Below are 26626 nucleotides of genomic sequence, written 5' to 3' on the forward strand. Positions count from 1 at the left end.
GGTTTATCTGAGTGGTGGTTTGTGCAGGAATGACAACATCTGCCAGGCAGCAACTGCAGTGGATCTATTTACACTGACCATAGAAAAGAGCAAGGTGAAATCTTGAATGTAAACCTTATCGAGCCTAAACTATGAGATCTACATACATATCTATAGGCTACCTATTACCTTAAATTAAAAATATATCCCTGACTAGTTATAAACTGGGGGAGCGCAGTTGGACGCATATGCGCCGCAGATCTGCGCGGGTCTGCGCTGCTCTATCAATGGGAGCCGTGAGATTCTGCACAACTGCGCAGAACTGCGGAAATCTGCGCTACAAGACTGGGAGCATGGTGCTTTTTTTATACAGTCATTTCGGTATATAGTCTAACCCCGACCCAGCCTAATGAATACTAACTCTGAGCCTAACATTATCTATAAAAGGTAACTGTAATAAGGCGAGCTTCTTAAGCTTAGACTAGAGAGAGATTTAAGGATGGGTTCTGGTTGTTATTTACTCCCATTAGTTTCCAATACGTGCTTATGTATAATACAAAAGGTGGAGTTGTAAGATGATTATATATCATGCATTTGAAGATATAACCTGTGTCAAAAGAATTGCATTAGTAGGGAAGGCGCTGTGATGGACTGCAGTTGCAGCCACTCAGGGAGCAGCTCGTCCCAGGGAGCAAACATCCTGTTTCTCAGTTGCACTTCCTCTCCAGGCACAGACTGCCAGTGACGAGTGCAGTTACATCCATGGCCGAGGGGACACGTTATTTTATGTGTTGATATCTTTGAAAGCCAGCTGGACGTCGGTAGACAACACGGGCACCAGTTTCTGTTCTATGGAAACGTATTTTGACTGCGGTATCGCCACTGATAAGACCATGCCTTGCCAGAACCAGCAGCTCAACAACAGTGCCAACCAGGAGCATGCTGTGTTGAGCAGCACCAAGCAGGTCAGGTTTGCGAGCAATAGCAATAGTGGCATCTCAGCACTTTCCAACGGGGAAGTAGAGGAAATCACTGAAACGGGCGAAACTGACATCAACAACGAAATACTCCAGGAGATCGGATCGCAGTTGAAACTACTCCCTTTGAATGACCAAATCCGAGAGTTGCAGACCATCATTAGAGACAAGTGAGTCTGCTTCATCATGTGCGTAAGCGAGACGACGAGCATCGTGCCCTCGTTGGCGCGGTGTCTGACGTCACTGCGGATGACAGGCGTAGTGTCAAAGTAGCGAGATGGTAGATACATATACACACACATATATATATATATATACATTATAATTGAATCGAGGGTGAAATGTAGGTTGTTTGGTAATTCATGAAAGCTTAGCTAAATCAATATAACGCATACAGGATAAAGGCTTTGCAATCACCTCTAATTCTGTTTTTCCAATTTAATAATGTTGGCATATGCACAATACAAGTTTTGACCATCGTTAAGCAACTTAACTACGTAACAGCACGATCTGCCACCAAAGCTGTTTTCTTCCACGTCAATCCATAGACATGACATGAAACATGTTAACAGCTGTAGATGTTTTATTTTCAAATGATGTAACTGGATCTGTCTTTCTGTATCTTAATACAAATACAATAGGAAATCATGTGAAACCGAATTGCTAACTAAAAACTAATGACACAGTACCTTCACAGTAAATAAAACAAATGCCTATTCCAGGACTAAAATGACTATTGAAACAAGGCTTGGAGGTGAATGGGATGGACATTTGTAGTTCATACCAGACTGAAAATAGGCAAGTTAGCATGGCTTCCTGTAATTAAATGGTTGGAAATTAAACTCAATAAGATAAAAAATAAATACATAAAAAAGTAATGGTGTCAGCAACTGTGAATTTGAATTTCAATTATTTATATAGGCCAATATCATACAAAAGGATAAAAGGTTATTTAAAAATGATTGAATCTATTTCTGGAGAAAAAAAATCATAATCCTTTTTGAAAATAATGTTGAATATTGTGTAACTTTGAATAGAGCTTGTGAGCAGAATGACATTTCAATGTTGACATTTCACAGAAGACAGCATCTATAAGGTATATTTAGCTGGAAAAAAATCTGTTTGATTTGTGTTATTCTATATTCCATGCAATCCTGATTTAACATATTTAGTCCAGGGATTATTAACCAGACATATCCCAGCTCCAATCTACTGAGTGAATCTTTCAAATGTATTGTTTTTCCCCTAATAGAACAACCAGCAGAGGGGACTTCGTATTTTGTGCTGATCGACTGGTAAGTAGTCAAGACAACACAATATATGATTGTTTACCTACTTTTTCTTTATAAATGCATGCATGTACATATATATGTTTACATTTGTGATGCAGAACAATGAGAGGATGTTCTTGCAAAGCCATTCAATCCAAACCTGAGCTCTGGTTTGTGTAGAAAGGTTATGTGTGTCCTGTTGTTTATTGGAACGATGAACTCATGTTGCCTACAGATCAGACTAGTGGTGGAAGAAGGACTCAATCAATTACCATACAGTGAGTGCACAGTCACCACACCCACAGGTGAGCTAACAGGCCGTTCTGTTTTTTTTTGCCATTACTCGTTTTGCTGAATTGCAGTGCAGGTGTACAGAGGTTTGCATGTGAAAGAGTGAACTGAAAATCATTCATATTCATGCAATATATCACAAAAAAAAAACATTTTAATCAAAATAAACAAATCAAGAGCATGTGCAACTGCCAATTTTTAGTCTGTTAATAAGGATTTTACCAAATAGTAACTTTACTTCCCAAATAAGATTAACTATATTGTTGGGTTTTTTGTAACACGTTATAATAAAGGGCACCAATTCATAATGATTTAATGCATGAATCCCCACAGGAATAACCTCCAAATGCCTCGTGCACTTCCACTGATGTCTGATGTTGATCACAAACCCTGACCCTCACCATGTGGACCTTGTGATTAACAGATCTCAGATGAAGGATTCTTTAAAAATACACTTGAATTTATTTGAGCAAATCAAACATATGTTCAAAGATGATACAAATGATTTTTTTCTCTGAATTGTTTATGTACCAGTGCCTTGATAAGCACCCTCTAGTCGTGCTTTCTAGAACAGATGGTATTTATCTTATGCTAGTGATGTATATGTGTACATTACTTTTTTGTTTGTATAACAGGAAAAGCAGTTGCATCACCAAACTTGGAGATGGGAGGTGGGGGCTGTGACATCCCAGTCCGTTCTGTGACCTTCTCCTCTCTCTCCCTTTAGGGCACAAGTATGATGGGGTCAAGTTTGAAAAGGGCAATTGTGGTGTCAGTATCATGAGAAGCGGTAAGAGTTTATCTGACAAGAGATTTTTGGAAAAGAGCATTTCGAGCTGCCTTTATTCTGTATGATCATTTAAAGTTAGAGCTTAAATAGACTGGCATAGATAGAAAAATACATTTGCAAGAGATCATCTCAACATGAATTTCAGTCCCTGTTATTTGACTGATTTTGTTACCTGTACAATTAACTGCTACTGCTGAGACTAAATTGTGTGCATTGATGACAAGTCTAGTAATCCAGGTTATTTAAATCTTAATCTAGGTTATTTAAGTAATCAAAGCAGCAGCCCTGATACTGCTCCTGAAGGGATCCACTGTACCTTATTTTTTTGTATTTAAGGTAGTTCTCCGGATTTAATTGATTTTGCGCTTGACCCATCTGATGCTCCGGTGTCATTGCAGGCGAAGCGATGGAGCAGGGGCTGAGAGACTGCTGCAGATCCATCCGCATCGGCAAGATCCTCATCCAGAGCGATGAGGAGACTCAGAAAGCCAAAGTGTACTATGCCAAATTCCCCCCAGACATTTACAGGAGGAAGGTTCTGCTCATGTACCCGATACTCAGTGAGTATTTTCTGCTGCCGTAGCTCACTGGGTCGGGCGCGAAATGTGGCGCCCAAGCCGGCTCATGCAACGGACAGGTTGGAATGATTTATCAACCAGAAATGTAATGGTCACACTCAGTGAGGCTCACCATAAGATCAAGATTACAGCTTAGTAGTAAGATATCTTTATGTGCATGCTGGTTCACATAGGAAAATAAATAAATACTGCTGTATCAGTGTTCTCCAGTTCCCTTTAAATTTGCTGAACCGCAAAGATTGCTTGTATTGCAAATAATTCCTATCCATCGTTTCAGAGAACTCTTTTCCCCAGCTAGCTTGGAGCATGCAGGTATATCATTAGATTCTCATCAAGTTGACCTTGCTCGTTTAGCATTATTTACCCAGGCACATGAGTAAAAATAATGTGCACTGTAACATTAATATTAGTAGTATTTTTGAGTATGAAGCCATTATCTGTCTAATATATATATTTTATTGGATTTGTCCTAGGCAGGTCATGTCTTGAATCATTGTTATCTTTTGAAATAATCTTAAATGTATATTTGAATATTTGAGAACAGTAACAATTTAGATGAAAGCTGGGGCTGTACTTCAGTGGAGTCTCATAATTTGCAAGATAACTTTCTGGGGGTAGTTAAAATAAATCCCATAATCATTGATACAAGCAAGACAATTTAAACTCAAACTTAGGATGCTGTTGTATGACAGTGTGCTGTTTTAGTTTCACATATGTAAAACTGTCCTTTTAGGTACTGGTAATACAGTGATTGAAGCGGTCAAAGTGCTCATAGAACACGGCCTACAACCTAAACATATCATACTGCTCAGCCTCTTCTCTACACCTCATGGTAAGTAACTACACCCTCCCATCTAGTCTTTTTGCATGACATTTCCCTTCAAAAAGATCATAAAACCCCCCAAAATGTTATTCCTCAAATTGAGAAACTGTCTCAGTCAAGTGTTGTATGTGTACAGTCTAGAATACATGTTGTTTTCTCTGTCTCAGGTGCAAAGTCAATCATACAGGAATTTCCAGAAATCACAATCCTGACCACCGAGGTACATCCTGTGGCCCCAACACATTTTGGACAGAAATACTTTGGCACGGATTAGCAAGTGAGGTATTTGTGTTGCAAATGCCATCAAATATATCCTGTTGACTGTCTGTTTTACGTTTGTTGCTCTTAAAGAGAAGCTTTGTTGACTTGCGGTGCCATTTTGTGGATCTACTCTTTATGCCTGATCTTATATCAATTACTCTGGAACATAGCCAAGCATTTCTCAAAAAGCACATTCCACACGAGTCTCAGAAAATGGTGTGCTTGTATGGATTGCTGAGTGCTGTATGCCGTCATCGTATTTATTGGTTTGGGAGACCTTTTGTAGTTTGTTGCTTTACATTAAAATAACTAAATGTTTTTTATTTATATTTGTTTTTCTGGTTTATTTCCTTCAATTTCCATGCAAACCAAGTACGAACCGAGCTGCAATGACACTAGAAAAAACAAAAAAGAGAATTTTCAGATTCTTACATATGAGAGTTAAAAAAAAGTGCTCTGTTCATAAACAAAACTGACAATACTTTTAAGGTTTTAATATGTCAGCAATAGCTTAATTAAGACTGACAAGACGCTACACCATTGTCAGGGAAAGCTGTGCCTCTTCACAGTGACCCTACCATCAGACACAATAATAGTACATTATCTTTAGGGACTTCAGTATTTGACAGTTTGTAAACCAAAAAGTAAAATTAAAATCTATACTTACCTGATATGCACGGTTATATGTGATTGTCACTCTGTTCTATGCCATCACCTTGACAAGTCCCCACTGGCTATACTGCCAAATTCCTCTTTGTGAGCTGGCTGTGGGTTCCAGTGCGAGAATTGCTACAAAATAATCGGCTCCCAAATTTACGGAAATTACTGATAACATGTAAGCTGCGGATTATAGCCTCTACTTTTGAGGGAACCCAGTATAAATCCTTAAACCACAGCAGAATAAACCCTTCTATTCTGTGTAGCACAACTACTGTACAACACAAGATAGCAAAACTGTGCGGGGGATTCGGGAATAATTTTCACTACAGAAAAAAAAAAACGAGGTCACGAAAAAACAGGCAGGAGAATTTGTCAACCTAGTCCTCTGCAATACAATTTCCATAAAACCAGTAAGCAGTGAGAAGATCATACTACAGTCTTGTGCACTAAGAAAACATCATTATGTAAGTATTGTATAATCAACAGCTTTTATTTGTTTGTAACAAATGTAGGATCTTGATTTAGGAAGGCAATAGGAAGCTTTCCTGAACAGAATGATCACATTTTAAATAAACTGCCTGACTTTCAATAAAGCATATATATAAAAAGAAGCTTTGTAGGTTTTGCTGAAAACAAGAAACAGATACTATACATACCACCTTCACAAATGAGAAGTGTTGACATACATACAAAAGGAAAATTTTATATATTTTTATGACAGACAAAAGGTAATAAACATTATTTTGAGTTAAGAGATACAGGACATGCTTTAAAAGTGACATTACTGAGGTTCTAATAAGGCTGACATCTTCGGTAAAAGTCCAGTGCAGTAACACAATGCTTGTTGGTTTTGAGGAATAGTTGGAGTCACCCTCAGTATGACCTTATAACAGGAGTTGGAACCCTTAGCAGTCCACCCACCCATCTACCACAGCAGTAATCTTACTCATTTTTATTTTAAATTAAAATAAATAAGGAATATGCTACTTAAAATAAGGTTTCACCCTGGTTGAGGACAATAGTTATGCACTGTAGTGTGCTTTCACAGTCTCTATCCTTTTGTATTCCATTAACTATGTTCACTTGTACATTCATACAAGGTCAAATCATCAATGTGACTGACTTTTCTGGCATTAATTTTATTTTGTATATAAAAGGTTTTAGACATTGTAATTTAAGATAAAATTAAACATTTATTAGGGGACTTTAATTACGGTTATCACAAGAACTGTTAACTTTAGCACCAACGCAAGCATGAACCCTATGTTCTAATCTGGGCATTACAACAAAATCAAGATCGTTAGATAGTGGTAGTTTTTCGGCATTCTCGATGACGTAAAGCAGATGTACACTGAAACACAGAGACTGAATTACAGGTATGTAGAGTAACACACAGTTTTTAGATATCTTCAGAACATATTCTTATAGAATACTGGAGTACAAATGTTATTTAGTGATAGAGAAATCCCCCAAAAAAACATTTAATCTTGAGGAAAATGAAGCAGAAAACAAATGTGGTACAGTACAATTAGTCCAAGTACAGTAATACAGACACACTGTCACAAAATAAACAAGGTAATAAAATAAAGTGTTTGTTGGAGGGAGGGGCATACTTGAACACCAGGTAAATTACTTTACAAGCATCAAAACAAATACACCATATAAAGTCCAGTATAAATAACAGTTTTAAAACTGAGTAAATATGGAGTTAGATATCCATGTGTAAAGCAGTTGTAAGTGGTTTGGTATATTTTATGCTACCTTTTAGCTTAATTAAAACATTAATTCAAGCCATCAATGATTAGTGACCCTGTAGTTTTGACTAAAAACCCCACTGACTTTTTTTTTTAATTATTAACCCCCCTCCCAATCAGTCTCTTCCAGACAGCCATGAAGATTGACAAAAGCCTACTCTTCTGAAGTGGCAGAGATAACATAAGACTATGTTAGTCAGCAGCTACAATACAGCTACTGTGTAATACAATTATCCTTTACTTGTTATAAATTACTGTTAAAACAACACCATCATCATTATTGTGGATGCCATGAGTACACAAGTAAACATTAAACTCTACAAGTATATCACGTACAAACGCCAGAGCTAGTACCTCATGAATGAGAAGAGTAATCCACTCAAATATTTTAACTGGTATATAACTAATTTTGCATGTAAAAATGTAATTCTGTTTATCAGGCAATGCCTACTGTAACCCCTAAACATCTTGTTTTATCAGATATATAGTTAAGTGATTTAAAAAATATATTAAAAATATATCAATATTATAACAGCTGTATTTAATCCTAATTTGGAAAAGCATTTCACTATTGAAAGTGACTCATACCATTCATTGGAATCATTGGAAAGTCTAGACAAATTTCTCTGCCCACAGATACACGGCAAGGTTAGTAAATCACCATAAAGCAAAGTCCCAACTGCATGAATTCCCTGTCTCTTCACATAGTAAACTGCTAGTGAGGATGCGTGATATATGATGCACGCTGAGTGGAAAATAAGATTTTTTTTTTTTTTTTCAAAGCAGGAATGCGACTTCAAATGCAATTTCAACTCTGGCAAATCAGATTTCTGAAACAAATGAAATATCAGTTAACGACTGTTTGAGCTGAGGTATGAAATACTGTTGCTCTTCTATTCTCTCTCTGGATCCAGAAACGTTTCAGATGCAGTCAAAGCAATTCTTGGGCAAGCCTATGACAAAGTGAAGGCCACATGCCTTTATCCAGGATATTGTACAGCATCCCTTGCTCAAGAAAAACCTGTCCTGTTCCCATGAGTAATATAAAAAACAGATAAAACTGGATTAAAAATAAACAGCAATAATAGAATACTTGAATTGCACCAGTTCTTCAACACTCAGCTGGTTTCTTCTTAAGGGTTGCTTGGAAATGTTCAGTAGCTGGAATGCGTCAACTTAAATTGACTGTTAAAGCAGTACCTTTCATTTCTCCTCTTGTTTTAGTTAACAGTCTTTAAGACTTTTTTCCCCTAGATGGATAAACAAGGAAAAACAGATCAGCATCTACCCTGTGGGCTCTGATTCTACTTTGAATAGAACAATGGTCTAAAATCAGCACTCACATTGCTTACATAAGAGTAAGAGCAGAATATTGGTAAAAAAGCTACTTTCAAATTGCAGATTCTAACTAAGATTTATATGAACTCTTCATCCTGTGATAATGAAGACTCTTTTTGTTGACCTCTGAAGGGCTGTATTGTTATGCTTTCCCCTTAGAAATCACCTTTACATATTGAATGCATTCCAAAAAGAGTGCAAATCCTGCAAATTTCACAAGAGATGTCCAGTGAACTCACCAGTCTTTGAATATAAAGCCCCTTAGACAGTCTCCTATGTCTCCATTTCTATGGTCACTGAAGGATCTGTTTGAAGTGCTAAGACACAAAGCAAAAATATGAAGTTGGTGGGGAAAAAATTCTGTAAGAGAAAAACTCACTTTATTTCTAGCAACCGTGACAAAAGACATGGGTACAATTCTTGTATAAGACCTCATTTCTGAGATTACCTTGATTAAAACAGTTTATTGAGAAATTCCTCAAGGCTATGGTGTATATAAACGTAAAGTGTAAATTAGATTCAAAAATGTTCTGCATGTGTAATTCCACTTGGTGGCAGTAGAAACCCATGTTGCTAAACTGCAGTATGTGATTGTGAAACCAAACAAAAGTATGATTTAGGCTTAAACTGATTTTTAGGGCCATTTATGGAACCCATAAAAAAATCTGAATCCCTTAAGTATTAATAAAACATGAAAACAAGTAAAAGACCATACATATCCTGTATTTAATCCTCACTAGTGAAGGATTACAACCGAACTGTTTAAATAATCCTTTCAAATTAAGATTTTCGAGATATCTTGCACACAATTTTGTGGTCACAGGAAAAACTGAATACATATACAATACATATTTTATGCTTTAAACCTTATTTGTAAAGTTTTTTTTTTCCAATGAAAAAGAGAAGTACAAGTAAGTTATAAACACCAGAAAAAACAGCAACTTTGCTTTCTTACGTATATTAGCAACAACCTCTTCTGAGATCCACAAGCAAGTAAAATGAGCTCAGGGAAACTTAATTCCCCCAAAGGAAAAGAAAGGTGATACTCTTTCAATTTGTAACAGATAAAGTATACAGGAAATTTGAAACCCTGCTGTACCATCACAGCAAAGATTAGTATCAGATCAGCCGACACTAACAAGACCCGTGATCTCAGTCATCCATCTTCCAAATTACAGTTAAAATTACAGAGCTCCTCCTGGGAAGTGACAGTAATACAAGCTCTGTTTGCAGTGGTGAAATCAAGAGTGTTTGAAACTGTCCCCTTTTATAAGCATATCATCTCTGTAATCCAAATGGATGTCAATTGTATGGCTGCATTTCCAACATTTCCAACACTACTAGCAAATAAACATGAATACCCCACATGATGGCCCATGCAAAGGTTTCAAGAAATTAAATCCAGTTGCCTGCGATAGTGTCTCAATGTGGCACAAAGACTAGGAAAACCAGATCCGATACCCATGATAGTAAAATACCTTTCAAAAATTATCCCTATTCATTCACACCTTGTCTGAAGGCTGCCTTTCATTAGGTGATCAACATGAAGATAACAGAGAACACTATCTGTAATTGCAGAGTGCTATATCAGAAAATGCAGGAAATTAAGATATTTTCATTGGCCTGGTTGCTCCATGAAATGTATAAGCCTTCAAAATCACAGGTGAACAATCGCTTCTCAGCTACACGATCCTTCTAGGTCATTTGATTGATTTCTTTGCAGTTGTAATTCGGCAGTTCTCCCAATGGTCATTTAGATTAATTACCTGAAGCTCAGCACATGTAACTGTGAACCAGCTTATTTTTCTAATTACTTTCCCCCCATTTCACGTTGTCAGATGGCTCAACTTACCCGAGCTCTCTTCATCCGATCCCCCCTCGTCCCACTGCTCCTCATTAGCTAACAGAGGATTTCGGGATTCATTCACACACCGCATGGGGAAGAAGTGGCCGTCACCCAGGCTAAAGTCACCAGGTAGACACATGGGAGAGGACAAACATTAGGAGAGTGTTGTGTGAAGACTGGAAATGGAACATCTAGATCTTCCATCACCGACCAAAAATGCAAGACAAACTAAAACCCTTCCTGTCTACTGACACTGCTCAGGGTGTAGACGACTGGGTTGTGAACCACCATTGTCCCCAAGGAGTGACTCTGAGAGACCTAATCTTAGGCTGCTCAATCTATCTATTAGGTACACAGGTGTAGAGATCCAGTTTTATAATTTATGAGCACAATTTTCTAATACAGCATGCATATTGCTATGCTGTTTAAACAAAGGAATTTGATTTTCTTTATGATAATACATTCCTTGTTCACTTCTCATCCAAACACCATTCTATTGACCTTTCAAATATGCATGGGATTTTTTGTTTGCTTTTACTCAGACCTACCTGGAAGACACAGGTATGAACCAGTATTTCTTGTCTTCTCCAAACACCTGCTGCAGATTTTTTCGAAAGCCAACATTAAAGCCATTTCTGTCAGGCCCAGTCTGAAACACTGGAGAGGAAAATGCCTCTGGGATGAAAACAAACAATAGAATATTATACAAGACTGTGTGCATCATTACAAAGATCGTTACAAATCATAAAGCTTTACAAAGTACCAGGAGCTTAAAACCTTTCACAAATAGCCAGATAACCTCAGTGGTTTTATGTGTTACATAACAAGTGGTATTTTCACTCCAGGGATGGAAGTAATGTGTATAATTTTAATAATTCTGAGTTTCTGTGAGCCTTGTACGGAGGGTGGCATGGCAGCACATAGGGCACTCTTACCTAGCGTGGATCTGTTCTTAGCCACCAACCAGCAGTGGTAGACAAACAGAAACATGAGACTCACAAAGAACATGAGAGCAACAAACATTAAGAATAATACATGGAACTTGGCATGTCCATTGGGAAGCTCGCCCTGTGGGAAAGAAAAACAAAAAATTTAGAAATTCATCAAGACTCAAGGGCTCCCTCAGCAATAAATACTTACGTGAAAAGTCCAATATCCAAATATTTCAAAAAGCTTCAGCATGTTGCCAAATTACTTGACAATGTTCCAGATTTCAGCTGCTAAATCTCTGACATATTTCAAGCATCTTCTGCTGAAGAAGTTAGTGTAAGAGTAAGAGCACTGATGTTTGGAAAATTAACTGAATTTGGAACCAGTTAATCTGGGCATGATAAACAAGGTAAGATACACAAAAGATACAGAGCCACGGTGACTTTGTTAACAAAACTGGTATATTTTAAAATGAGGGAGACCTCATTTTTAACACCCACAACTCCACAAAAACTTGGTCAATTGGGAGTGGCCCCCATGGGGAATCCTGGCCACAGCTGACTAAGGACATACCCCATATAAAATGGGGGAATGATCTCTAGACTACAAGGTTCAATGTCAAAGAAGCTGAATTTTCTCATTTAAAAACTTAAGAAAACAAAATAGCGTCACACTTACTGCCCAAAACTTGATGAAATACCGAAATACTGTTGCAGCAATATAGATGCAGTAGATCATGGAATAAGCGAGGAACAACAGGAAAAACTTGTAGTTCGAAAAGCAAACACAGTTATTCACCCTGTATAAGAAGAAAGTAAAAGATATTCAGCAGGCTGGTGAAATGCTCAATGATTTTACTGTAGAACATTATATGGGGAAATGTAATAAATGCAATAAAAATAAACTGTAATTTGTGTAGTTGTTTAATATACATCTAAATTGAGTTACTTCTATAAAATTGTAACTGAACAATAACATAGTAATTGTAGTTCCAAATGTCAACACCAGGTCTGATTAAGTCAATCAACATGCACATTCGTCTTAATATCTGAATTTTCATTAATGTTCATTCAGCGATTTGTTTGAAGTAAACATGTAAAAGATGATAGGATTCCTGAACCTACCAAGGACAATGATGATCCATTTTCAGAACACACCTGTAACAAACCACACAACAAGGCACACTTTATAAATTTAAATCAAAGGTTTAACAGTTGCCTATAGTTTTATGTTGTAAAATGTAATTTGTCTTAAATCTCAGATTGTGATCTGGGCCCCACAGGCTTGGGGAAGAAAGGTCCAGAGGGGAAAATGCATTATTCAATGTGTGTGGGTGGTTAGACAAATTACACATAGGCGTGGTACTAAAGAGGGAAAATCCTGTCTGTCCAATCTGCGATCTACAAATCTTAAAACACTTTCCCATATTGCGTATACTCAGCTTCTTAAAAGAACCTCACTTGGGTTTGATCCTCTATTAAATGAGAAGTTGGATGAGCTGTAACTAGCACTTAAGGCATCCATTTCCCTTCTCTGGACTGCACCACTTCAAACTGGATACTGGAGACTCCACCCCACCAAGAGAACCCACAAGACTTAAAATAATTATGGGATTCACCATGTTAAGGCTAGAAAAGGAGGGTGCAACAGGGAACACAAGAACAAAAAGCGTATTATTTATTGATCTATCATATGATGAGTGCATCACTTTGCTCCATTGTTTCATACTTTGTTTTTCATTAGTGATTAAATAATGCCTCGTTACAAAATGTGTTCAGCCAGTACAGACTAATCAAACACTGGGTAAACTGAAATGAAGGCCTGCATGACTACATACAATTAGAAAAAATACGAAATAAAGAAGAAGACAATACTTGGAAACAAATTCCTACAGGGCTGCAATCCAGCATGTATTAGAAGTGTCTCTGAATGATCAGCACCATTAGAACTGGAAAATGTTAACTTGGTTCAGGTGGAATGGAAACTTGAAGACACTGCCGGCCTCCTGGATCACAGCTGTACAATCCTGCCTTAAATAGTTTTCAAATAGCTCTCCTCTCTGGGCATGTTACCTTCAACTTGACCTAACCTGACCTAACCCGACCTAACCTGTCCTAACCTGTCCTTAGCTTTCCATGGGTTGCTTATTATGAAAACAACAGAAGCACACACCTTGATTTTTGTCATCCAGTGACTGTACTTCTAATTATCAATCCAAATCACACACAAATGTATACAGCACACACTTAAAAAAAGCATGCCGAAGACAGATCTAGTAAAGAGCGCAGACTTACATTTCACAGACTGAACAGTGATGACACCGATCTGGCTTGATTAACTGGCATCGGTCGCAAAACCTGACCGCTGCAAACACAATGAAAACAGCTGCTATCAAGTCATTCCGTTTTAAATCAAGATTCATGATTGATCTGCATATTGGAACTGTAACAAAGTATAGTACACATGATAATATAAAAAATACAGTGGTTGAGGCAAAACACTATAATTGTATAAATAATTGTGTTGGTTGGAAATTATTTAGCACCCTAGGGGTTCCAAGAACAGACACTGGAATAGAGAGAGGCAGAAATCCCTCTGTATTCCCCTCCTGACAGAGAAAACACCCAACAACCTTTCTACTGTATTGGCTGAATTTTAGACCAATGAAATGAATAATCATCATTATGCTTTAACTAAGCCCTTCTGTATACATGTGTTCAGGGCTGGTAGATCTTTGTTAATTTTTCAGCTTAAAGTTAAAGCCAAGTTTCAAAAGTATCACTTGGTATAAAAAAAGATTGAGAAGAAAGTATGTTGTATACACATGAACTCTCACAAGCATCAGTCGGTACATTTCTGAAGGTTGTCAGGCATAACATTTTAAGAGGTTATTCCTTTTCCCCCTTACCATAGATTTACTAACATTTACATTTTATAAATTTAGTCAACCAAAATAGGACAAAAGCTCACCAACACATTTCCTTTTCACTGGCCTTTAGCTAGGCCTATTATTTTGGAACAGTTCTGTAACATGGCTTCAAGCCCAATACAACCACTCACCAGATGCCACCTTATATTTCTGAGTAACTAAAGGAAGTAGGAAAGAAACAATGTATTCAATCTTACAAAGTGAAGATCCGGTCCCTAGTTACATATTCAAAGTTTGTCTTTGAAAGAAAATTGAATATAATGGCAAAATGACTGGTAATTGCATTCTCTCTCATCTAATTTTAAATGAATCCTTGTGAACAAGGGAAAGAAAATATGAAAAAATCAAGAATTTAGACAAGTGAACTGATAGCTATTATACTGGGAAATACAGATTTCGTTAAGATCAGTAAAATAGCCAAATTATATTCATTATAGTTTATCTTGAAGAAACAACAGCAATCAGAGTTAATATTCTCATCAGCACTGTCATGACATCATTCATGCATTTCATTCTTGAATAAAAGATGCATGCGCTGTTCATTTTTCATTTTCTTTTTTTTAATGGTTCTGCAGAGTCATAGCCCAGGCTAGAAATAGAGTTTGGTTGCTCAAACAGGTGTGAAATTACAGGCACTATTACTGAATTATTATTATTATCTTGAATTGTAAGTAAAGATTTATTTTTACACTTAGCAAGTTTTGTCATTTTAAGTTAAAGCTGAGAAAGTCAAACACTGAGAAATTAGTCCATTTCACTTAAGGAATGATAAAAACAATTTACCACATAAATCACTTTAACTGGAAAAATGTCAGAAGGACAAAATTCAGTTCACATCTGATATAATGTGTCTTTGTATCATTTTCACAATCTTCTCTCACACAACAATTTCCTCTAACTTGTTGTGCAATTTTTTGTACTACAGAAGCACAACACCAACTACAGCATGAAAAATGTGTGGTCTCTTTCAGCGATTTATAAAGATGCCTGTGCTTACGTTTCTTGTAACACTAACTGCAATTGTACCAGAAAACAGTACAGTGAAAATGCTCTTTTAATAAAAATTCACATTCAGAGCTGCACATTGCTACAATGCTGAATCAAATGGTGTCCCAAGTTGTTTTTTATAGCGGTAATACAGTGGTTTTCAAACCGGTACTGGAGTACCCCCCGCCCTGCTGGTTTTTGTTCCAATTTAGGTCTTAATTGCTTAATTGAATCCTTAATTGACCTAACAAAGCAAATATACCATTCAATTAAGTAATTAAGACCTGGGTTGGAACAAAAACCAGCAGGGCAGGGGGTACTCCAGGACCAGTTTGAAAACCCCTGCGGTAACAGAATGGCCATAAAATGTATCTCTCTCTATCACTTACTCTGTATTCTTTAAAGAAACATAAATAATATTAAGAAAAATACCACGTGACATTTTAACAAATTAATTTGGTTAAAATCTGAGAAATGGTAAACCTCACTCTGTAGACTAATCTTGGTATTATACTTTCAAGTGGGTCACCTTGGAAATAACTGGCCAGATTTCCTGCTCTCAGTACAGAAAAGACAGATGCTTTTGGGCTTTATGTAATGGATGGAAGGATTGCATGGATTGACAACAAACTAGCCATGGGTTTGAGAAAGTGTAATGAGACGAGACCAGCTTTCATTTTCTGGAATGGTGTAAATCAATGACCAACATAGAAAAGTAAACCATGTCATTGGTTAGGATTGAAGAAGATTTTCTCTTTTCTTTTCTAACCTGGCCCTGTGGCATAAACCCAATCGGCCCACAGCTGCAAGCTTATTTGAACACGGTTATTAAAATAAGGTAATGAACAGAGAAAATGTGAATTTCAGCTTGAGCGGCCAATTGCTCAAATGTGGGTGTTGAATCTGGTAACTTCAATATTGATTTTAGATACAGATTTTGTTGCTCTGATTAAATAAGCCTTTTATGGCAATTTTACACTTGTTATAATAATCAGATAGAAGTAAACCGAAGAGATGGAAAATGAATGTAAAGACTCTCGAATTGCATTTTCAGACGCATGTACTTGTTTTCATATTCTGCTATTTTGTTTAATTTGTTCCCTTGAGCTCCTAAAATAAACAGCTATGGACACTGATTTACCCATCTTATGACACATTTAAATCAGAAAGTGATTGAAAAGCTTAATACAAGGTATTACTTTTCTTTCCTGTATCTAATTTCTTAATTGTGCTGTACGACTCCGGTAGTGAATGTTCTCCAATGCTTATTACAATGTTATAACAGCCCCCAGAAAGTAAATCTTGTAAATGTTATTCACCTCCAGAGGCTGCACGTGTGAACACTGGGAGCTTCTTTGCAATATCAAGCAGAATCTGTTTTTGTACTTCTGGTCTCTCCTCCATTTCATATCTTTCTTTGTCCGAGTAGGATAGATGGAACTGGAATAATAAAAATAAAAAAACACCATAATGATATGAACTGGAATAAAAATCATCAATAACAGGAGGGGCAGGGGGTATAAAGGGGAAGTAAAGGATACACAGAAAGTGGATATACCAAAAATACCATCAGGCAGATATAAGCATAAAGAAATAGAGAATCTGAAAGAATGAGAATACATCCTAAAAATCTGCATAAATGTTACCTTTTTTGAAGGTGAAGATGGGGGTGTAAAGATAGACTTCCAATACGTCCAGGCAAACATTGTAAAACAAACATGGAACACCAGTATATAGGCAACTGTAAAGGAAATCAGAAAAAATTTACTTCCACAATTCTGGATCATTCATAGGCGACATGGGGTCAAATGCAAATACAGATATAAATGTTTCCCCATTTTATAATTGTGAATTTGAAAAAGCCAAATGTGGTATTTTCACAACAGAAACAAATGCAAATATTTGACTTACAACAAATGTATTTTAAATAGTATTCAACATAATAGGAATTAAGTTACTTACTACCCTACACAAACATTAGTACAAGTCATGTTTTATGTGAATTAATTTGGCAGTTGCTCTTATCCAAGGTGACTTACAAGGTGTACAGTTATACAATAGTAGCATAAACACAGTAATCATGTAGTTAGGTGTGCTTAATTTCAATGTTTATTTCTGCTGTGCCTACCTGCCAATAAGTATAATAATTAAAGTGGAGAGCAAATCTCATTAGTTGAGTTTTTGAATAAGTGAGTTTTATTGAGATGTCCTACCTCATTGTTTAGCCTAAATATAAACTTTGCAGGCTGTGAGTGTTGGGTCTTTCAAATTGCATAATAAAATGGCTCGAATTCAAATTTCAGTCCGCTTGTTTGCCAGTGACCACATGATTGACCAGGAATTTTGCACTGCAGCACAATCTACAACATTGTTTCCCAGGTACTGTCACTGTGCTCAGAGCAAGGCAATGTCTGGGTTGTGAGCGCAAAAGAGTATTCTGTGGACACCCCGATATATATCTCCTTCTCATAGAACTAATAAAATTGTTTTTGAAGTGATAATGCAAATAGTTAAGGGAAAAAAAGGTAATGAATGCATTCTTCACTCACTTCTTCACTTTCACCATTTATTTCAAATTGTGTGGAATGAGGAAATAAATTGGCTTTCATTTTCTGGCCTAGAATATTATGAAACCAAAGATTTCACCAAAATAACCCATCACTGTATCTCACTTCCACAAAAATAAACAAAACATATTTTAAGAGCTACTGGCTTGTAGTTAATTTCCCCCCAAGCATCCAACATCACTGCTATTCTCCTGGTTCTAAATTAGATAATAGAGGTATGAGATTTGTTCTTCTAAGCTTAAAATGAATGATTACAACCGAGTATTCAACATGTATGCATCATGTAGTTCCGTAGACTATTTTTTGGTGTTATTTGAATACATAATTATGAATGTCACATGACATTCCCACACACCCTTTAACATTAAAGGCCCTGTTCCCAAAAGAGATACATAAACATCCAACTTGGGGTAATCTACTGGAAAATTGCACTTTTGCAATTGCAAATTTAGAAAAATGTTATGGGCACTACATCAAGCACAGGGTATATTAGAGAGCATTGATCAAGCAGAGGCACAACACTCACACACTTCCCCTTCTGCCCATTATGCTTTGAAAAATGCTTTCAGGAGCGATTTGCTGGTAGAATCCTTAAATTGCACATGAAATGGGATGAACATCCAGCAACAAATTAAAATAAGTAAAAAGCATGTTATGTAAGTTTAGATATAGTCTGTTGCAAGTGGAAGGTGAAACAAAACATTTAATGCGAAGACTAATTTTAGTTGTTACATGGGGCAGCCATATTATATTTCTGGATCACCTCTGGCAACTTAACTTTGTTCTTAATTTCGTAAAAAAAAAAAAGATTTACTGAATCTATAATTGAGAATTTTTATGTAAGAAAATGAACATACACTACACAGTTTCTAACATACAGATATTAGAAGAGGTCTGCTTTGATGTTGTCAGATCTGAAATTACCCATGAGTTACGTGAGCCAAACCAGCATCGTTGGGTCATCGTAAGTGCAACGTTTCAAATGGGATGCATTTCCAAACACAATAGTTAAGACATCTATGTATGGCATAATGAGCAGTCTGGGGCAATCATGAGTCTTGAAAGTACATAAATTAATTGGCTGTGTGGAAGTGTGGTGTCCTTCTCCATCGTTTAATGAAAGATATTGCTTTATTCTTTACTGTACCCAATGTAATGTGTAGGCATTGTAAACTATTACATTATCAGGGTGAGAATAAAACAATTGTGGTGAAAAGTGGTTGTCAGAGATTTATAGGAGGATTCAATTTTAAACTATTACATTACTCAGTCATTCAATATGAACTTTCCCTGCCTATCATTTAAAAACATGTGGTTTTTATAATCATGGTGAATGTATTGAACAAATCGACTTTTTTGCAATTGACTCCCCATCCTTTTCAGCACTTTTACCAAAATAGCACTTTCTACGATGTACTTTAAGATTGTTCTTCAACTGCAGTTTCACAAGGTGGTTTGGGAAACGCACGGCAATATTGATGGAAGTTGGTGGTGGTTAATCGTGAGAGTGATCTTGAAACCTCAAGTACTATCGTGATTGGGAAATGGCCCAAAGCTCAGTGCGTAGGAGAACTTGAAGAAAATCAGTTTGCTGCTTGAGGTGGTATTGGTGGACCAGTAGATGGCACTCTTCCTTCTGGACAACACATTTCTACCTGGACTCTGGCTCAACTGTTTTATCTGTCTTTTAATATAAGTGAAAATAAATTGTAGCAGAAAATTACCAAACTGTTAACTGGTGTGACTCACAATTAAAATTAGTAAGAGCCTTACATGGAGACCCCAAAGGCTCTATTTGGGGTTAATGTATTACTTAAAGATTGCTAAACAGGTTAAAATACTTTACTAGGCAAAATACCAGTACTCAAGCATAGTAAAAGGACATAACCTAAATACTGACTTTAAAATCTCAGCTCAATGTCTTATTTGGCTATATTTTGGAGGTCTTGGTATAAATAACTGAAAAGCCATATTTTGTGCAAACAGTATCTCAAGACCTGAAAGTAATTAGCACACAACACCTGAATTACTTGTGGCATCAACATGACAAGACCCAATTGATCAGAAATGTATATGGGGAAAATGTATGAATATTTACATTTAAATTTCACACACACAACCCTAGTACTACTTACCTTTTTCTAGAGTGTTGCTGAGTGTAACTGTGGAAGGGAAAAGACATTCACAATTTACATTTTAAAAGCTTTTACAACAATACAATACAAAAATGTACAGTAAAACATACCAACTATAATACTATGTATAGGAAACAATTCCAATGAAATATGCAAATCCCTTTGGAATTTCTAGTAACAATTATGAAATAAAAAAGCTTTCACTGCTTTTACTTGAAAGCAGACTGACAACATAGTGTTAACATGGACCCATTGCAATGCATGTCTTCAAATAAATAACTTCCTCGACCATAGCCTACTATTTGAAGTTAGTCATTTAAATGCACCGGGAGAGACATACTAAGCGATGTTTATCCTAAAACAACACATTCTTGTTATAATGTAAATGCAACTATCGTGTATATATAATGCAGGTATTTATATTATATATATATATATATATATATATATATATATATATATATATATATATATATATAACAAGAGTGAAAGATACATGGGATAATATTACTGATAATACAATGAAGGATGCTTATACTAACAATAAGGACAATTCATTTGAAATATGTATAGTGGTTTTGTTGTCTGTATAAATTACAAATACATTAACAAAACACGGAAATAAGTTGATTAATAGCATCGAGCAATATACATACAACACAATCAATGTCCCAGACTTCCTGATTATTATTTAGCCCCACAATCACACTTAGTTAATGGAGCTGGCAAGCTGGCTACACACTCCCCACACATTGATGCCTGTTGGTGCTACTTACACAGACACAGCTCAAAAACATAGGCGTAATAAGACCACAACACCACGGCAGTGATAATAATGACAGGTATCCAGGAGAAAATCCTTTGGCACCACCTCAGCCCTCTCGACAGAGCCATGTTCAGACAACTACATGAAGATCAGTGTCTCTGGGTTGGATTAGTAGGACTGACGCAGATCGGTTATCTTATCGACGTTTGACATCACAGCCTGGATGTCGAAGAAAAGCCAACAAGGCACAGACAAAGCCCTGAGAATAACCTATAGTGCCTCCAGCGGCAATAATGTGAAACAGCAGTCAGGCCAATAATAACCAATTGGTTGCTTGCTCGTTTTTATTATACATAATTAAAACAGTGCATAACCTTATTGGAAAAAAAGTATATATAATATTAGTATTATGAACATAAAGAGGCATGCATTTTGTATATGTAATAAAGCCCTGGGACATTCTGAAACAGGACAGGCATAATTTTGCATATATTTTACAGTATATTCTAAATTCTAAATCAATGCTTGAAATAAACTGCACCATTGTTCTTCTTGATGTGGAAAATATCTGCATGTATGTAAAATCAGCTCTACAGTTCTGTCTTCATTGGGATGATAATGAAAGGTAACACTGACCTCTACTGGTTAACAGCGCACTATACTAATATACTAGTATGTAATACTATGATCTACACTCACCTAAAGGATTATTAGGAACACCATACTAATACTGTGTTTGACCCCCTTTGGCCTTCAGAACTGCCTTAATTCTACGTGGCATTGATTCAACAAGGTGCTGAAAGCATTCTTTAGAAATGTTGGCCCATATTGATAGGATAGCATCTTGCAGTTGATGGAGATTTGTGGGATGCACATCCAGGGCACGAAGCTCCCGTTCCACCACATCCCAAAGATGCTCTATTGGGTTGAGATCTGGTGACTGTGGGGGCCAGTTTAGTACAGTGAACTCATTGTCATGTTCAAGAAACCAATTTGAAATGATTCGACCTTTGTGACATGGTGCATTATTCTGCTGGAAGTAGCCATCAGAGGATGGGTACATGGTGGTCATAAAGGGATGGACATGGTCAGAAACAATGCTCAGGTAGGCCGTGGCATTTAAACGATGCCCAATTGGCACTAAGGGGCCTAAAGTGTGCCAAGAAAACATCCCCCACACCATTACACCACCACCACCAGCCTGCACAGTGGTAACAAGGCATGATGGATCCATGTTCTCATTCTGTTTACGCCAAGTTCTGACTCTACCATCTGAATGTCTCAACAGAAATGGAGACTCATCAGACCAGGCAACATTTTTCCAGTCTTCAACTGTCCAATTTTGGCGAGCTTGTGCAAATTGTAGCCTCTTTTTCCCCATTTGTAGTGGAGATGAGTGGTACCCGGTGGGGTCTTCTGCTGTTGTAGCCCATCCGCCTCAAGGTTGTACGTGTTGTGGCTTCACAAATGCTTTGCTGCATACCTCGGTTGTAACGAGTGGTTATTTCAGTCAAAGTTGCTCTTCTATCAGCTTGAATCAGTCGGCCCATTCTCCTCTGACCTCTAGCATCAACAAGGCATTTTCGCCCAGAGGACTGCCGCATACTGGATGTTTTTCCCTTTTCACACCATTCTTTGTAAACCCTAGAAATGGTTGTGCGTGAAAATCCCAGTAACTGAGCAGATTGTGAAATACTCAGACCGGCCCGTCTGGCACCAACAAGCATGCCACGCTCAAAATTGCTTAAATCACCTTTCTTTCCCATTCAGACATTCAGTTTGGAGTTCAGGAGATTGTCTTGACCAGGACCACACCCCTAAATGCATTGAAGCAACTGCCATGTGATTGGTTGGTTAGATAATTGCATTAATGAGAAATTGAACAGGTGTTCCTAATAATCCTTTAGGTGAGTGTATGTCTAGACCAGTGTTTCCCAGCCTTGGTCCTGGGGGTCCTGTTTCTTCCCGCTTTCATGCCATTCAACATTTCTTAATAATGTTGAAAGATGTAACCCTTTATTTATCTATTTTCTTAATCAGCTCCTTGCCACCCTGTATACTTGGTTTCACAAATACTCCACTTGGCGTATGCTGTTGTCAAGATATTGAACAAACAGAATGTCCTCTGTCCTCAACTTGCTTTATAAGCTCTTGCTATCTGAACAACTCTAAACAGATCAAGATGAACGATGCACAGACCCAGGTGGCAATGATATTGTATTGAACACTCCCAGTAAGCATTTTTAATTCTGTATGGGCTCAACAGGTTACATTCCAGACAGATGGTGGCTGAAACAGCTCACTATAAATGAGAGTTTTGAAACCTAGCACTTGGTAGATTAAGGTGATTTTCTAAGGGTAAATTACCTTATTAGGGGCTTTAAATCAAACAATATCAATACTCATTTAACCAGCTTCATATTTTTGTGTGTACTTTCCAAGAGCCTTTGCCAACTATTTCTATCTGCCTGAAATGGTCTAGGATGGAAAGAAACATGTTCTTAACCACAACTGTTTGGATATAATTTGTAACAAACCTCAGTTGAAGGTCTAATTTAGAAGTTCAGTGCTTTGCACCCCAAATTCCACCAGGTGGCGTAGTTTGGTGGCTTGAAGATCTTTCTTGGATCAACTTTATTCATGATCTAATAAGGACTCGTTTACAGACTTCCCAGTTTATAGAGTGTTATTTGTTTTCAAAGCAGGTCATAATGCATATAACACCAAGTGAACAAGGCAATTCATGGAAATGCTTTTGAATAATAAATACAGACATAATCAATCTTAACTCAATATAAGTTTACATAAAATAACTTGTCATATTTGTGTGATATTCACCAGACGTGATTTGTTAACAATTCCTGCTAGCTAATTCTTTAAATTTTTCCTTAAGCACTGCACTATGTCATGTTCATATGATCTCTTTCACAACTGCTTGATTCAATTAGCAAACAAATACGCAGCACGGCTGAACTCTTCCTTTATTGCTATGTCACAGTTTGATTGTGAGGAAGGAAAAACAGCAAGTCAACAAGAAAATACATGCACTGTGTGTTCAAAGGATATCGAATACATAAATGCTCTGTGTGGGTCGCCTTTTCATTAGATGGAAAGTTTAATTGTGTTTAATTTCGTCCCAGCTTAACTGCCTCTTTTGCAGAAGGGAATGTCAATTGGAAAATATGAACTATAAATAATCTCTCTTCTAGGGGGAAAAAACAACAAAATAAATCCTTATACTCGCATTGAAGTTTCATCACCCACAATCAAGTTTCCATAAATACTCCTGATATCAGTGAGACATGCTATTTGTGTTGACAGATGAGGAACTGCTTGTCTAAAGTTACAAAGGTAAGTGCAATGCACACCTACAACAACACATTTGAGCTCACAGGAGCAAAGGAAACTGTGGAAACTCTATCATCCATAAGATTTCGCAACTGTATTTGTTTTTCATTGTAAATAAGCAATGATCCTAAACTCCTCCATAATTTCTATCTGTGTTTGTTTTCCATTTCCATAGCCTTGCCTGAAACTAAATAACCCTGTGTTGTTCTAATCCCCCATTTAAATGGTTAAACAATAAAGCAGGCTTTATTATAGAATAAAACCTTAAACAACTAAGACCAGAATTAGTGTAGATGAAGAGCAGATGAAATATAATTGGCTTTACAAATGTATTTTTTTAGATTATGCCGGTGTGTATGTATGGAGGATTACAGCAGTCATGATGGCCAAGATAAGGTCACCACCCTATTAAATACATTGTGAACAGCTGTCTTTTGTGTTTTGTCTGCTTGTCTGTTTTGTACATGTCGTGCTTTTATCAAACCATCCATTTTCAAAATCGCTTATCCTGGTGAGGGTCATGGGGAAGCCGGAGCCGATCCCGGCAGGCATAGGGCGCAAGGCCGTAACACACCCAGGACGGGACGCCAGTCCATCACTGGGCAAAACACAGACACACACACACACACACACACACACACGGCAATTTAGACTTTTTTTTACAAACCATTAACATTTTTTCAATTACAAAATTACCTTGACAAAACCAAACCTATTTCATGTTTATTGAATGTAATTTCCAAGCCAAGGCAATTTTGTACACATTCTATTTATTTCATAATGGACTAGAATAAATGACATACTATGAGGAAAGATAACAAGAAACGTGTAGTCAAAGAAGGCAAATCAAACACAAAAGTGACAGAAATGTATTGCCAGAGTAGGCGGACAGAAGTATCAATACTTAAGTTAATTAAGACTAATAGCTAAAGACCAACATAACTAATGAGCCTTCCTGTTGTCTGAACCCTTCTACCTCTGGGTCCTAGAGAACCTTGTTAGGACATAGATAGGAGTACGGGTGCAAGTGGCAGCCTTAGAAATTAATCTTCCTTATTAGGCCCTTGGCATCTGTACTGCCAAGAAAAATACAATAATCCTTCCTGTCACAATTGAAAGAAAAATAGCCAGTCATCCTTCTATCCATGGATTAAACTGTCCCCCTAAAAAAAAAACAATTGTTAGGAATTATTTTCCTCCCCCCAAAAGGCTTTCTTTGCATTAGAAAAGCTGCATCCATTCAAGAGGAAGACAACTTGAAATGTCTAGACCAGTGTTAGTAGGTCTACTAAGGTTCATGTACTAAGGTTAGTAATCAAAAGATTGCTGTCCCACAAAAACTGGACAGAGGAACAGAGACCTTTACTAGAACTTCCACACCAGAAGGGTGTGAGAAAAGGACTCATTGACCTTCCCAACACTTGCCTGTAGCAAATGTCCTCTCTGGCAAAGAAATTACCCCATTCCCAGCATTTAATACCCGAGGGGACTAGAGTAATAAAATCAATGCAAGTCTTTAATTTAAACAGATTAAAAGAGACTGTCAAGCCCTTATAAAAAATACTATAAAGGTTAATAAGTTACAGATAAATTGGGAAAATTGTTTGCAACCGTTCCTGGAAGTGAGGAAATAGTCCACCTGGCAGTTTGTAGAGGGGTACAGTCTCTTCACAAGAGGCAGCAGGGGGAGCTGGCCTGCAGGCATCGCTTGAGCAGGACTAGACAAAACAACAAAAGAAAACTAAAAAGGAAAATATGAAATTAACAGGTTTTACGGCGACAGGACACATGCTGGTACAGGGATGGGCTTTGCGTCTCCCTCATTCTCCACTGAGAAATTACAACTGTCTTGAACTCAGTGGCTCTGTTCAGGTTGGGGTTGTAAGATCCTCGTTCCACGCCAGACCTTCTCAGTGTCACTCTTCATAAGCAATGGTGTTTGACATTTTAAAAATAAAATAAAAACTGGTATCAGTTGTTCATCTTGCAATAAACTCCAGGATAGGATACAATCCTACAAAACATATTATTGATTGGCGTGTGTTGACTCATTTCTGGCAAAGACTGGGCAAAAACAACATACCAAATATCATGACTCTTTCTTAGATTACTTTAGCTCATTATCATTGATCCAAGACTGTCAGACCACCAGAGTTTAGTATCCAGCTAATGACACTGAACCAGCACTGGAGTGACTGATCACATGCCAGCATGGACACTACAGGCTGCAATATGCAGACCATGGCGATATATAGAAGATCTGGTTGTAGCTCTTATCTAGCAAGGGTCAAAGTTGTTTGTTATACAGCATCCTTCATGCCAGGCAATTCTCAAAAAATGTAGAGATTGTGATACTATGTGGGGCATCCAGGCTCTTGATATAAGCAAGGTCTCTG

At 37.2% G+C, this 26626-nt stretch overlaps 2 protein-coding genes across 2 annotated transcripts; one reads left to right on the forward strand and one right to left on the reverse strand.

Annotated features, from left to right (window-relative positions):
• The first annotated feature begins 699 nt into the window (after positions 1-699).
• Positions 700-5297, forward strand: uprt (uracil phosphoribosyltransferase (FUR1) homolog (S. cerevisiae)). The gene is made up of 7 exons (XM_066714957.1): positions 700-1126; positions 2209-2251; positions 2463-2532; positions 3246-3308; positions 3707-3868; positions 4620-4718; positions 4877-5297. Exons 1-7 carry the CDS (start codon positions 831-833, stop codon positions 4981-4983), a joined length of 840 nt encoding a protein of 279 aa, XP_066571054.1. The 5' UTR covers positions 700-830; the 3' UTR covers positions 4984-5297.
• Positions 5298-6099: 802 nt separating this feature from the next.
• Positions 6100-21055, reverse strand: zdhhc15b (zDHHC palmitoyltransferase 15b). Its single transcript, XM_066714956.1, has 12 exons — positions 20893-21055; positions 20117-20143; positions 17061-17155; positions 16734-16854; positions 13793-13862; positions 12623-12655; positions 12177-12297; positions 11504-11636; positions 11117-11243; positions 10575-10684; positions 8962-9039; positions 6100-8634 (listed from the first exon to the last, which is right to left on the reverse strand). The coding sequence occupies exons 1-11, from the start codon at positions 21008-21010 to the stop codon at positions 8996-8998; spliced, it is 999 nt and encodes a 332-aa protein (XP_066571053.1). The 5' UTR covers positions 21011-21055; the 3' UTR covers positions 6100-8634; positions 8962-8995.
• Positions 21056-26626: the final 5571 nt, after the last annotated feature.

The sequence above is a fragment of the Amia ocellicauda genome, chromosome 10 (genome assembly GCF_036373705.1).
Source record: "Amia ocellicauda isolate fAmiCal2 chromosome 10, fAmiCal2.hap1, whole genome shotgun sequence".
NCBI classification, from domain to species: Eukaryota; Metazoa; Chordata; class Actinopteri; order Amiiformes; family Amiidae; genus Amia; species Amia ocellicauda.